Source organism: Falco punctatus (assembly GCF_963210335.1).
Source record: "Falco punctatus genome assembly, chromosome: 9".
Classification (NCBI taxonomy): Eukaryota; Metazoa; Chordata; class Aves; order Falconiformes; family Falconidae; genus Falco; species Falco punctatus.
Genome location: NC_137589.1, coordinates 34,359,209 through 34,371,750, shown reverse-complemented (window position 1 = coordinate 34,371,750; position 12,542 = coordinate 34,359,209). Strand labels below are relative to the sequence as shown.

Sequence of the window (12,542 nt, the reverse complement as noted above, 5' to 3'; positions counted from 1 at the left end):
AATGAGATACTGGCACACACACAAAAAGCAGCTGCTTTCCAAGTGCAGCGTCTTAATGACCTCTATACAGAGCACAGGGCAAGTGAATTAGTCCTCTACCAATGGAGACTGCTTTACCTTCCAGCCTCCATGTAACATGGGAAAGGAAACTCAATGCTTGCTTTAAATGATGGAATTAAGCTAGATGTAACTTGCAAATTGATTAATTTCCTCAGCAGACTGAGATTGATCTGAATTTTCTCTTTCGCGCTCTAAGTATTCTACGCTTGTCCCGAAACAAGTTAGCTAAAATAAATTAGTTGGCGTGGAATAAATTTAAAGGGACACTGCCAGATCTAATTTAGCCCTAAATTAAGGATAAAAGTGAGAGCAATACAAAATAAATATTAAAACGTCAGCGTGAAAAAAAGAAATGCTTCTGTGAGACTTCTTATAAGGAAATTACTTCCATTTAAATAATATTCACAACCTGCAATCGAGTTCTGTGGTGAAGGTGAAATTTGCTTTCAGCCAGGTGACACCAGCAAGTCCGCTGTAGCTCTTCAGCTGCAACCACCAACAGCAAACAGACCGCAACGAACAAACGCGAGATTGCTAACCAATGATCCAAGGTCAATTGTTGACAGTTTAAATACATCGCTATCTTGTTAGCTAATATCCTAGGGAACATCCACAAGTATTTTAAATATTTAAAAAGGCTCTCATGGTACCAGACAATATGATCACTGCTGATGTGATTGCTTTGATCCAGAGGTCCTCCTGTACCAGTGCACCAACCTAGGCACTTCGAAATACATGTAACCAACCACCGGCTTCACCCACTCGCTTGAATTTTGCAAAGATGCAGTTCTGGGGGCCCTAAGACCTGACCGAGCATGACTGGACTCAGACAAGGAGACAAGAGGTCATTCACATAAATTTAACGAGTAGTTTAACCTAACTGGTTTTGTGCCAATTTGAAACGGTTCCCCAATCTTTTTCCTGTTTCAACTTCAGTATCTGAGCTGCATACATGTTAAAAAAAGAAACGTTTTCAGATGAGTTCTGTTCAACTGCACTTTCCTACCATGCTTTTTATTCCTTTGGTCACAAATGAATTTAAAGCTCACAGCTGTACGGGGAGCACTGAATGCAGTGTAACTGGTTGCAGCACCTCCTGTGATGGGAACTCAGGAAAACAGGCATGCCCTGCTTGCTGTTGTATGAAATAAGACCCATGGCATCCATACCATAAATGATTAGCCACCCCTCATCAGATCTCAAGTTGCTAACTGAGCTCAGAACTTGCACCTCCTATTTTATTTACAAGACACTTTAAAACAGTAAATAAAACTTGATGTGCTGAATTAAAAAAAAAAAAAAAAGACAAAGGAATGACAACAGCTATTGAAGTTCCTCATGGGGGAACCAACACAGAACACAACATTGTCCATGGCTGCAATAAATCAGCATTGAAAAGAGTTTAATAAGGCCATTGAGTAAAAAGTAGAAAAAGGAAGTGTAAGGGTAGTTCTTACAGCAAGAAATAAATTGATTATATCATTCCAATGGTGATAAATATGGTGATATCAGCTGCCTTGCTGCTCAAGTGGATGAAATAGCACGTATTTCACCAGCCTATGGGATTAAAATCTAGAGGTGATGAATTGGCATTAAAAATAATGTTGGCCTTTGTCATTATTTTTTCCCCTTAATAAACTTAGTATATTGAATGGGACAAAACTTACATTTAAAGGAAGGCTTTATTTGTCACACATATGATCTTAACTCAATAAACCAAACAAAGCTTTTCTCCCTCCCTAAATCAGTATAATAACGGTAGTTTTGTTTAAGCTGCTTGTTTGTACAAAAGCCTGTAGATATATAGACCTTAGGGTAATCCTATTGCTGAAAGTAAGACCTAAATGAAAACAAATCTTACCAGCAGATCTCTATTTTGAAGACAGCTCTATTCAAATCGGCTATGCTGATTATACTCAGATAACCCGGCACACCATTTAAGGTTGATCACTTTAGCAAACACCAGCTTTGTGCTGCAGTTTTCTAGTCTTTCATTTTCCAGGATAGCCAAGACCCCCACAACGACTTCATTAGGGAGTTACACAGCTTCAGGCCAACAGATTCTTCAGGGAAAAAGAAATAGATGCAAAAGCTCAATTTAAAAGCTCTGCATTAGATTGTCTGGCCGATGCCAGATTTTGGTGCTCCTGCATGTTGAAAAGCAGGTTCCATTTTCTCTTCTTCTTCGTGCACACACTAAACAGAGCACAGAATGACGGCAGCTTGATTTTTTCTAAACTAAATAACATCTACACAAAACTAATGAAAATGATGTGCAAAAACCTGACCACAGTTTTACTCTTCTCAAATGAAATATTATCCTAAAGAATAAATAATATCTATCAGGGATACAGTGGAAAGCAGGAGAAGGGGAAACTGAAAAGAGAAACATTTCTTAAAAGTCAACAGACTTTTTTGCAGTGGGAAATAAAACTTCTGTAGTAGCAAAAAGCTGGTAAATGCAACCAACACTGGTAGGATCAATCTCTTTATGTCCACCGTTTACTTGCATGTAGACTCTAAAGTTCTTTATTTTCTCAGTGAAAACATTTGCAGAAGAGAACTGATAAAATCTAAATGTATCATGGTCAAGTTTCCTCTTCCCCCTTCCCCTACCTTTTCTACTGAAGGGGATAGAAACAGTCCCCACTGAAGAAGAAAAGGGTTGGCCCCCAGGGGTTGACTGACCAAAGACAACAGAGCCCACTGCCATCAATGATGGCTTAAGCACTCCTTGCAATCCTACAGCTCCCTGTGTCCTGCTCATCTGTGCCTGGAGTCCTTTCTTAAATTCATGTGCATGGATTTGTTTGTGGTTTGTGCAGAAGAAATATTGCCTGGGGTTGTACTAAGTTCTGAAAAGGATTTCCAATGGCAATTTTTGTTTGCTGGAAAGAAAAACTCCATGCTCTTGATAACCCTACAAAGAGATTCCATGATAAAGCCTCTGGTATGGCCCACAGAGAGGTGGGAAAACTGCTGTCAAGCTGCCTGGCCCTTCCCCCCCTTCCTCAATCCCTTCCACGCTGCACACCTACCAGGAGGAATGACTGGGCTTGCACTCCCCGTTCACTGCAAACTCCATTTGCTGCAGCAAGAGCGCAAGTTTTAACAAGTCTGCTGACTTCAATAGCAGCACTTACTAACACAACAAATGTCCACGAAGTCAGGAGCTCTTTAGAGTAAGGATTACAGATCTCTGAGGAAAAATAAAGTCCAAACAAGGGAGGTGATGGGCTGACTCTGAAAGGAGAGATGGTTTAGGTCAGATGTGCGCTAAAATCTTCAGAAGTCATATTGCTTTTTCTCTTAAACCCTTTGTTTATATGCTCAACCCTGCCTTTCCCCTCTGTTTTCTACCTAAGATCTTACTTCTTCCTCTGTACCTGAGACCCCTTATCCCCCTCTGTTTTCCTTCTATGTCTGGTTCCCACTCCCTGCTACCATAAACCAGTTTCTTTCTCACACTTTTTGACTCTTCTGTTTACCCTAAATCTTTTTAAAGACTGTTTCCTCTCCCTACTCCCTCTAATAAATCCATTAGGCGAAGTAATCAATTAATTGCACCCCAGCAGCGTGTCACAGCCACGTTCTGACAGGGGTGACATGCCATTGCACCTGGGGGATATGAAGGGGCCAAAAATAGGTGACTTTGTCCTTGTTGAACAGGGAGCCTGTAGCCAAGCTTCAATTCAACTCTGTATCTCCAGGTCTTGAAGACAATACTTAACTCACCACATCACTCACCCTCACTGATGGGTTAGTTCACTTGGCACCTCTTGTTGGCCAGTGACTGAATTTAAAACTGATGCTGTGGGCTAAAGGGCTCTCATTGGATTATCTCATTAAGCATAGGGCATCAGAAAATGCACACCGATTAGAAAGACAGTTATTATTGTATATAATCAGTTACGACTCTTCTAAGTCAGTACCCAAGACCAAACATGTCAAAATAAAGTTCAAGGGTACCATGTGACAATCTACCTCCTCCTGTCCCCCAGGAAGTCTCACCCCAATTCTAAATATTAGACATTATCTTAAACCTTTCAAGAATGAGGTTTTATCTCCTTCCCAGTGCTCTCTTTGTTTGTATTAGCTACAATAATGCTAGATATTCTTGTTATCTACATCAATGTCTAATCCCTCATTCAGTTTTGCAAATTCTTGGCTTCAGTGAATTCCAGTGGCAATGAACCCCTCAGACTGATCACCCGTTGTGTGAAAAGGCAGGTCTGATTCTGGGAGCTAAGCCAAAGCAGGGAGCTTGTTGGTACAGAAAGATATTATTAATTGGGAAATGAGCATTTTTAAAATAAAACAACCGACAGGTACCTTAGCTCTCCACTAGGCTGATGATGTGACAATTTCTTAAGTTTTCTCAATTCCTTGGTCCAGCTGTAAGCTGGGAGAAATGAGGAGGTCGGCAGTTCTGGTGAGAGCAGTGCCACTGGAAGAGTGGTACATACATTCTTTTTCTTCTTGACTTATTCATACACATCATTTGCCTGTTTCTTGACAAATGAATTTTCTGGACAGCATTGCTCTGTTGGCACATCAAGGTTCATGAACATAGTATACCGGGGGAAATAAGAAATGGATTTTATTAAGTTTATTAGCAGCTAAAAACATGATACTTCAAGGCTGGAAGTAAAGTAATCCACCTACACAGTTTGAGTGGAATGAACATTTGGCTTCAACTACAGCTCATATGTAAAATATAAATCCAGTTCCTCCATTGGAAATCCTTTGGGGTCTGGTTTTACACTACCTTGATCAAACCAAGAATTAAAGTTCAAGCTGTCTTCCATTCCCACATGGCAATATGACCTACATGTTTGTATTAGTGGTGCTACTCCTTCCACACCTCTCTTCATATCAGTATTTCCCCCAGCTTCTTTTTTTGCTTCCTTTCCTTTCTTCCAAAACTAGAATGAGTTTTAACACTGTATAGACAATACATTATGAAGACAATGGAAAAAGTCATTCAAAAACTTATCACAGAAAAAGCCACTTCTACAAGGGGTTCCACCTCTCCACCACTAAGTATCACATATGGAAAAGAGAGTTGTTACTGGATACAAATGAAGCAAGAAAAGATTGATCATTTTTGCAAGAAAATTCTGAAGCTCAGTATAGTTCCTATCAATGTAAGCAACAGAGAAAATCGTGGGGTTGCATGGTCAACTTGACTTGTGAGAATCAGGAATTCTGCGTTCAGTCCTGTCCCAGATACCCAGTGGGCCCCTTGGGGTTTTTTCTCTGTGCCAGAACTTTTCCATCTGGAAAATGAAGGTAAGGCTCACCTCCCACAAACAGATGCTGCAAGGCTTAGCTCATATGTAGAGTGCTCTGAAGCTCACTGGATGACGAGAAGTATCTATATCTGAAATACTGTTCTTATGTACCTACCACCTGCAATAAACTGCAGTGACACATACTGACTTTTATATTACTACAAGACTGACGATTTCTTCCCAGGTCTCACTCTTTGTACCTGAGGAAGCAGATGAAAGGCAGAAAGCTATGTTGCTGCTGCCCTTACCGCAAGTTTTTCACACCAAGACTGTTGTTCTGATGGCTGGCCAGCTGACTCGGACACTCCGTGGTCCCTCTGCCTGGTTAACCAGCCAGCCCAAGCGGGCTGAGGTCTGACAGATCAGGAACAGCTCAGATCAGTTCTGTTCATCAATGCATCTTCAGGTTACCGTTACTTCTGTGGAAACTCAAAGCTTCTAATTAGCATGGGATAGCGTGGGATGTCAGAGGACACCTCTCATCAACGGAGGAAGAAATGGTTCTGATAATCCAGTTCACCTCCTCCTTATTCCAGGGTGTGGAGGCTACAGGAAATATTGTTCCAAAAGCCACTGTTACCAGAACAAAGGGGATCAGAATTGATGGGTAAGTAGGAGACTGCATTTGGATACCAAACGAGATAAAGGCAAGGAGGCAGCGGTTGCCTGGACTGGATGTTTTGGCAGTGGAGTGCAGGGACACAACAACAAACTCCTATTAATCACTTGCCCATGTACAAGAGGGAGTTAAATCAGCTAATCACGTATGCCATCACAGGCTGAGCACTACAGTGCAACTGAGAAAGTCAAACAGGTAGTGATCACTCCTTATCTGCAAAAGCAGCTATGTTTTAATATATGGTGCTTCACCCCACCCTTTTCAGGAAAGATTGATAAGCAAAATGATGAAGCTTTAATGAGCTTAATTGCAACTGCCTTATGCTCTTGCATTGTTGCCAAACAGCTACTTCAACATCCAGCAGTTTACTTAATAACTCCCCCCTCCTCTTCCCTACCCTCCTCCAAGCCCAGTAACGTAATTATTCTTGCGGCAGCCCCCTATTTCACTTTTTCTTTATTTCCCCTCTCCCCCCTCCCTGAATTACTGTAAATGGGTATCTTTGAAAGGAGGGTGGCAGGCAGCTTTTGGTACAGGGCTCACCAAGAAGCCCTCCATCAAAGGGCCCTTTGTGAGCATGCTCTGGACCCAGGCCAATCTGATCATCTTGCTGTCTGTCTCTGAAGAAAATTCGCCCCTGGTATGCGAGCCAAGCCAAGCGCCGTAGACAGGGTGACTGCACTCCCAGTCCAACCTGTCTTAGCTGAGTGAAAAAATGCTGAAGGGAAAATTACCTGTTTGGCTCCAGACTGAATTAACTTTTTAATATACAAGTATGTTTATTATTTTTCCTTAAAAGTGCCTGCCTATCTAATATATTCATTAATGTTATCTGGTCAGTTTGCTTGAAATATTATGAAAAATGTGCAGACGCAATAAGGCTACAGTGCTTGGAGGCAAAGCAAGATGTATTTTCTAATTACATGACAGGAAAACGACATTGTTATTAACAAATGACAGTACGGAGTCATCTCCTGATGTTAAGGCTACTGCAAGCTAGGATGTCTTGCCCCTCATATCCGTTGTACCGGGAGAAGTGGATGGCCTTGACGCCAACTCTCTCCCCATCCACTGATTGCCACAAATCCTGAGCACCAAGCCCAGCGTGACCCTCCCGGAGCCAGCTTCCAAACCCTGGCTCCCACGGTTTCCGAACACCACGGGCTCTCTTCCCCAGAAAACCCTCCTGCTCCGGCCTGCGCCCTCCCCGCTGAAGGGCTCTTGTAGCCCGACTCTCCTCCACTCCACCTTCAGAGACCTCGCATTTTCACCATCCTCGAGCTGTTTCCCAAGTCTCTTGAGAGCTTTGCCTGTACGAGTTTGGATCGTACAGAGAATGCTGTGTGAGAACTTCTGCCTGCGCCCAGCTCTGTCTCCCCTTCTCCTGGCTGTCCTCCCCTCTGCCTGCCTCCCCCAGCCCCGCCACTATCTCGAATTCCTCCCTCCACTGCCACTTCCCCTCGGCAGCTTCTTCCTGCTCCCTATGTGCTCTTGACTCTTTTGTTCCCCTTTTTAGAAACACCTTGTAAGTGCCAGACAGGAATTTCCCGACACTATGTCTTGCATTAAGCGAGCGATAATGGCAGAAACAATAGAGAATTATGTCAGTAGGGTGCCCTAACAAAAGAGCAGAATTTAAATGAGGAGGCAGCTTTGGTCTTCGGAATTTGTCCACTATGAATGACTCTTCTTCTTTTATTAGCATGTCTAGTTTAAGTGGAACACATTGTAATTTTTAAATGGACAATAATAAAGAAGCATCATATGTTCTACTCTTATATGTGCACTTAACATTCCCTGGGGGTCCTCTCCCTTTGCCATCGCCTCTCTTTCTCCCACTACTGCCCTCCATATTTCCCACTATATTTAACTGTCTTTTTTGGTCTTGTTTTTTTGCTCTCAGAAGAACCCCAAAGTTCTAATCCAGAATTGTGTAAAGTAAAAATAAAAAGAGTATGCAGCTACAGCAAGCTACTTGTTCACTGCCCTTGCTCACAAAATGTTCATTTTGGAAATACCGTCAAAGAAAATGCAACCTATAGAACATATTTACAAAACCAGTTACTCTTTAACACATCCTGGTTGTTCCTTTCTGAAAATGCAGATGACACTAGGATCCCTATGTTCCCTTCTTAGTCCTGGTTCAAATAACAACCTGCCAGGCTGCCTTTCAAAGCTCACCATCACCAAGCAGGAGCAAAGTTACTTAAAAAGTAGTCCCTTAAGCAGCCATTCCGTCCTATCAATATTTTTAAGAGCTGTCTTCGTCTCAAGACTTTCTGACTGTATGCCAGATTTTGCAAACTAATCCAAGTTAAAACAACCACTGAGTTATTTTAAGTCTGGTTCCTTGACAATATAGCCCCACAACCAGCTGCACTAGTGCAAAAGAAAGTCACACCCTATGTAGAGACCTGTGGCCAACACCACCTTACAGCACTACTGCCAGTGAAAGTTATGCTCATGAAACTAAAGACTAGGTTTCCCAAATAGCTGTGCATTCAAAAAATGAGTTTCCAGCTTCGCAGCGAGCTTTTTCACTTACTTCTCTTCCCTGTATTCCCCTGAAAACTAGGGTTTCAGAGTAATTCCTCAGAACGGCAGCAACAAGAACACACTGACAAATGAAATGGGGGTTCTGCAAAACAATCTCTTCAAGGCTAATTGCAGGGCCAGGTTCAGAAGTGTCCTTCTGTAGCCCAGACACTGTACTTTTACTGTGATTCTGACTGATTCCTTGACCATTGACACTGCTGGAGTTACATAGCACATGCCTGAATTCTGCCATTGGTTACCAAGCAAATGAAGTGTTAATAAGCCTGATCAAAGCCCACACTAAAAGTTAGTGCTGTTATTATTGACAAAGATTTGGTTTAAAAAGAAAGTTCTACTGTGCTCTTGATTTTCAACCATCGGGCTGTGGGTTACAGCCAGGGAGACCTATCATTTTTTCGCTGCACACACCACAGGCTCGTTTTTACTTACTATAACTGTGATCAGTTTTACCAGACAAAGATACACCAACACAGCATTGTTTTTCTTCTAGCAGTGTGAGAAAAGGGTAATTTTTGCACAGCTCTTTTCCCTCCTTGCAGTCTACAATAGTGCCAAGAAGTACCTCAGATCAGGTAAAAGCATAATTGAATAATTTTAGTAGCCTTAAATCAATCCAGCCAGTATCAAAATGCTCTGATTTCTGAAGCACTCCTTGGAATTTTAAGGGATCTTTCTGGAATCAATCATTCTGGCACACCACACAACCAGGAAAAAACCCTCTTTCTTCCATGCACTAATTTGTCATAGAAAGTGTTCTCCTGACATTGTCTCCTGTGCCAATAGATGAGAGTCAAGACAATATATGTAAAAAGAGCCACAGACTAAGCAAGCTACAGATAGTAGACTACAGAGTGAAGAGCAGTCCAAAAATTCTATATTAAACCATAAAAAAAAAGAAACTTGGCTTCTCTTAGAGATAAAGATTTCTGCTCTATATACTAGTTTTCCATTTCCCAAATGTGTTTTTTTAAAGGATGCACTACTTGTAAAAAGGAATATGATGAGTAATAGCTATTTCCCATTAATTCTGCTTCCTGTAGGGATTTGCTCCTTGGTGTGATCTCACACGATTGGCGCCAGGTGGGGGTCGTAACTGGAACCTGCTTAGTCTATAGCCCAGTGTGTGATGAGGTGAAGAGAATGGAAAATGCCCTTCAGCTTCAACTTGCTTGACACTGCCTCTGTAAAAGGCTGATACACAACTGAAGTTGACAATATAAAGGCAGGATGTGTCTCCACCAACTGTGTACATGCTAGACTATACAAGACATGGCAACTACTGACCTGAACTCTGCATTAGATTTGTCCTTTTTAATAATGCTTCAAGGTCTGGCGTGAAACAACAGTGATAATGCATTGGTGTTCTACAGTCACTGGGGAAAGTACCTCCTGCATGCTGCTCTCTCTGATTTACAGTCCCCATAAGGCTCAGCCACCACTTCCTAAGTCCTGTAGAAGGAGCAGCACTCATTTCAGCACCTCCAACCCGTACACCCTGCACACAGGTCCCCATGCTGTAGCTCCTCCTTGACCTGACTTGGACATCCCAAAGCTCTAAGGCCCGTAAAACAGAGCCCATGGATACTGTAAATACAAAAAGGAAAGAGCATTGGGGCTACAAGGGGACACCCTTGGGAAATGTGGTGGTGCAACGTACCCCAAACTGTGACAAATGCCTCGTTAAAGCAGGTGAGACCCTTCAAAGCAGTCACACAAGCTGGCCCAGAACCAGGGCTTTCACCGCAACACTGCTTTGTGCCATTGGGACAGCTGCAGAAGTAGCTAGACTTTTCTTGAACTTTTTTTTTTTTTTTAAAAAGGTTGTGGACATCCATTTGGGGATATATGTTTTACTTGAGTCCTGGAATAGGAACATGAAATAACTAAGTCTCACAAAACTTGTGTAAGACAAATTCCTTTAACACCCCCAATTTTAGAGGCAGAGACAAATGAAGTCGGTACCAAACCCAGGATGCACACGAGGAGCTCCTACCCCTGTGCTCAAACCACAAGATAATTCCTTTCCTTTCAGGCCCTGATCCAGAGCAAATCAGTTGGAGTCCTTCTATTGAGTTCTCAATCAGCAATGTAATCACTTTAGCATGTGTCAGGATTAAAACCAGCCCTCCAAATAAGACCATGTCTACACTGCAAATGCCTCACTGATAAAGGAATACCAGCACAGTAAACAGACAAAGCATTCCTGGGGCGGTGTAAACTTACACTGGCAAATCTGCTCTTTGTAGTGGTATAGTAAAATCAGCCCCACAAGCAAAACAAGCACCATTTTGAGGTATAATTGCATCTACACGTGTAGTGTTTGCTCGCTCAGAGGTGTCAGTCTGACCAGAACAGCTGCGCTGATAGAAATCTGCAGCACAGACCTGGCCTCTTTTTTTTATTTTTTTTTTAAAGTTTTAAGTAATTAATAACAATCAGCATTGGCTCTCTGGTCAGAGTGGTGTCAGTTTGTCTCTTTAGAGGTTTACCCAAATTGGCTGATTTAAGAAAGAGAAAAGAAAGGAATTTAACATGGTTACATGGACTTGCCTTGGCTGGTACTTAGCGGAGTGCACAGTTATGGAAATCAGATATACTGTGTGGAAACACCATTTCTGGACACAAAGCCAGGCTTTGTGAGTTTACAGCTAGATTTTTCCAAGACCCTATTCAGCAAAGTCCTGTAGTCATACCCTGCTAGTTCCACAGATGGAGGAAAATGGTGACGTGGAAGAGATCTCCCACATGGCCAGCCTCCCCCCAAGACAAGAATGACACACTGCCTCTTGCTGCAGATACAGATGTCTCTGTGTCACCTTGTGCTTTGAGAAGTGAGAGCTGGAGATTAAAAAAACAAAACAAAACCAAAAAGAATACAAAGAATGTACAAGGAATACAAATGTAACCAGCCAAAAAGAAGGCAAAAATCTGGCTGGGAAATTTCTTTTGAGGGCAAACACTGTTCCTGGGATGCCTTTGAAAAACAAGAGAAATCTGAGCTTAGCTTGAAGTTCCTTTCTGCCCTCAGAACACGCTGTTTGCTCCTATCGCCACCTTAGGTACAACGCCTGTTTTGACAATCTGTTAAGATCCATTTAAATGGAACCAGATTTGACTTGATGATGTGAGATCTGATAAAATTATGTGAGGAAATTCTAATTTAACAACCAACCCCTTGAATCACATTTCCTTACCTCCAGTGGAATCTAATTCTGATAACCTAATATGAACTCCCTCTTCCCTTTGCTCTTTTGCATGTGCCTAATACAATCCACTGCTCCATCTGCTGAGTCATCTTCGTCCCTTCTGCTTCTCCCCACTGCCTACTGCTCTCATTCAAAGCAAGGTGTCTGACTTACTCAGCTCATGGGGTTGGCCTCCTTTCTGCTGGATTCTCAGCAGCCAAAAGGCTCGTTTCCCTCTGTATTATCTTTGCAGCCACCATCTCTAATCCTTCATTTCTATTATGTCCTCTATGGTGGCAACCTTTCTGAGTCTCCTTTCTTTCATCAACTCACAGACCGGTTTCATTTGCCTTTTCATTACCCTCCTCTGATTTACAACTAAGCAACCTCCCCTGACACAGGAGCTGGAGAAGACATCCCAGTGATGATACCACTGCCCCTTCTGGCTACAGAGCCTCTAATTCTCACCTAAGCATTGGTATTTCTCTTTTTTTTCCATACTGATACCCAGACTATCATTCTGTGTCAACAGCACTGCATAAGTCATCTTTTTTTCCCTTGTCCCCAAAAAGGAAGAATTAGTTAAATAAGCAAACGCAACTAGAGCCTTGGCAATCTTATTTACTGCAGACTTTGGACAGTTTGGAAAAACTGGAAGCTGATGAGGCAAAATGAATCAGGTACAGACTATTCCCATACTCTAATCAGAATGCTGTGCTTACTTGCCAAACAGCGCTTCAAAGTTTCTTCTTTCAGACACCACACTTCACTCCTGTGTGAACCAAACAGCCACCATTCCCCAGCCGAGACATGGCTCTAACACCTACC

General features: G+C 42.3%; 1 protein-coding gene across 5 annotated transcripts in view; it reads right to left on the bottom strand.

Moving 5' to 3' along the window:
- The window catches only part of VTI1A (vesicle transport through interaction with t-SNAREs 1A), a 274,053-nt gene that overhangs the window by 27,261 nt on the left and 234,250 nt on the right, over positions 1–12,542 (bottom strand). Inside the window, exon 9 of one of the 5 annotated variants that reach the window (XM_080403342.1) lies at positions 1–12,542. This exon is cut by the window's left edge and continues 26,130 nt beyond it. The exons of the other annotated variants lie outside the window; for them this stretch is intronic. Within the exon in view, the coding sequence (XP_080259468.1) occupies positions 12,467–12,542 (76 nt within the window). The 3' untranslated portion in view covers positions 1–12,466. 5 annotated transcript variants of the gene reach the window in all.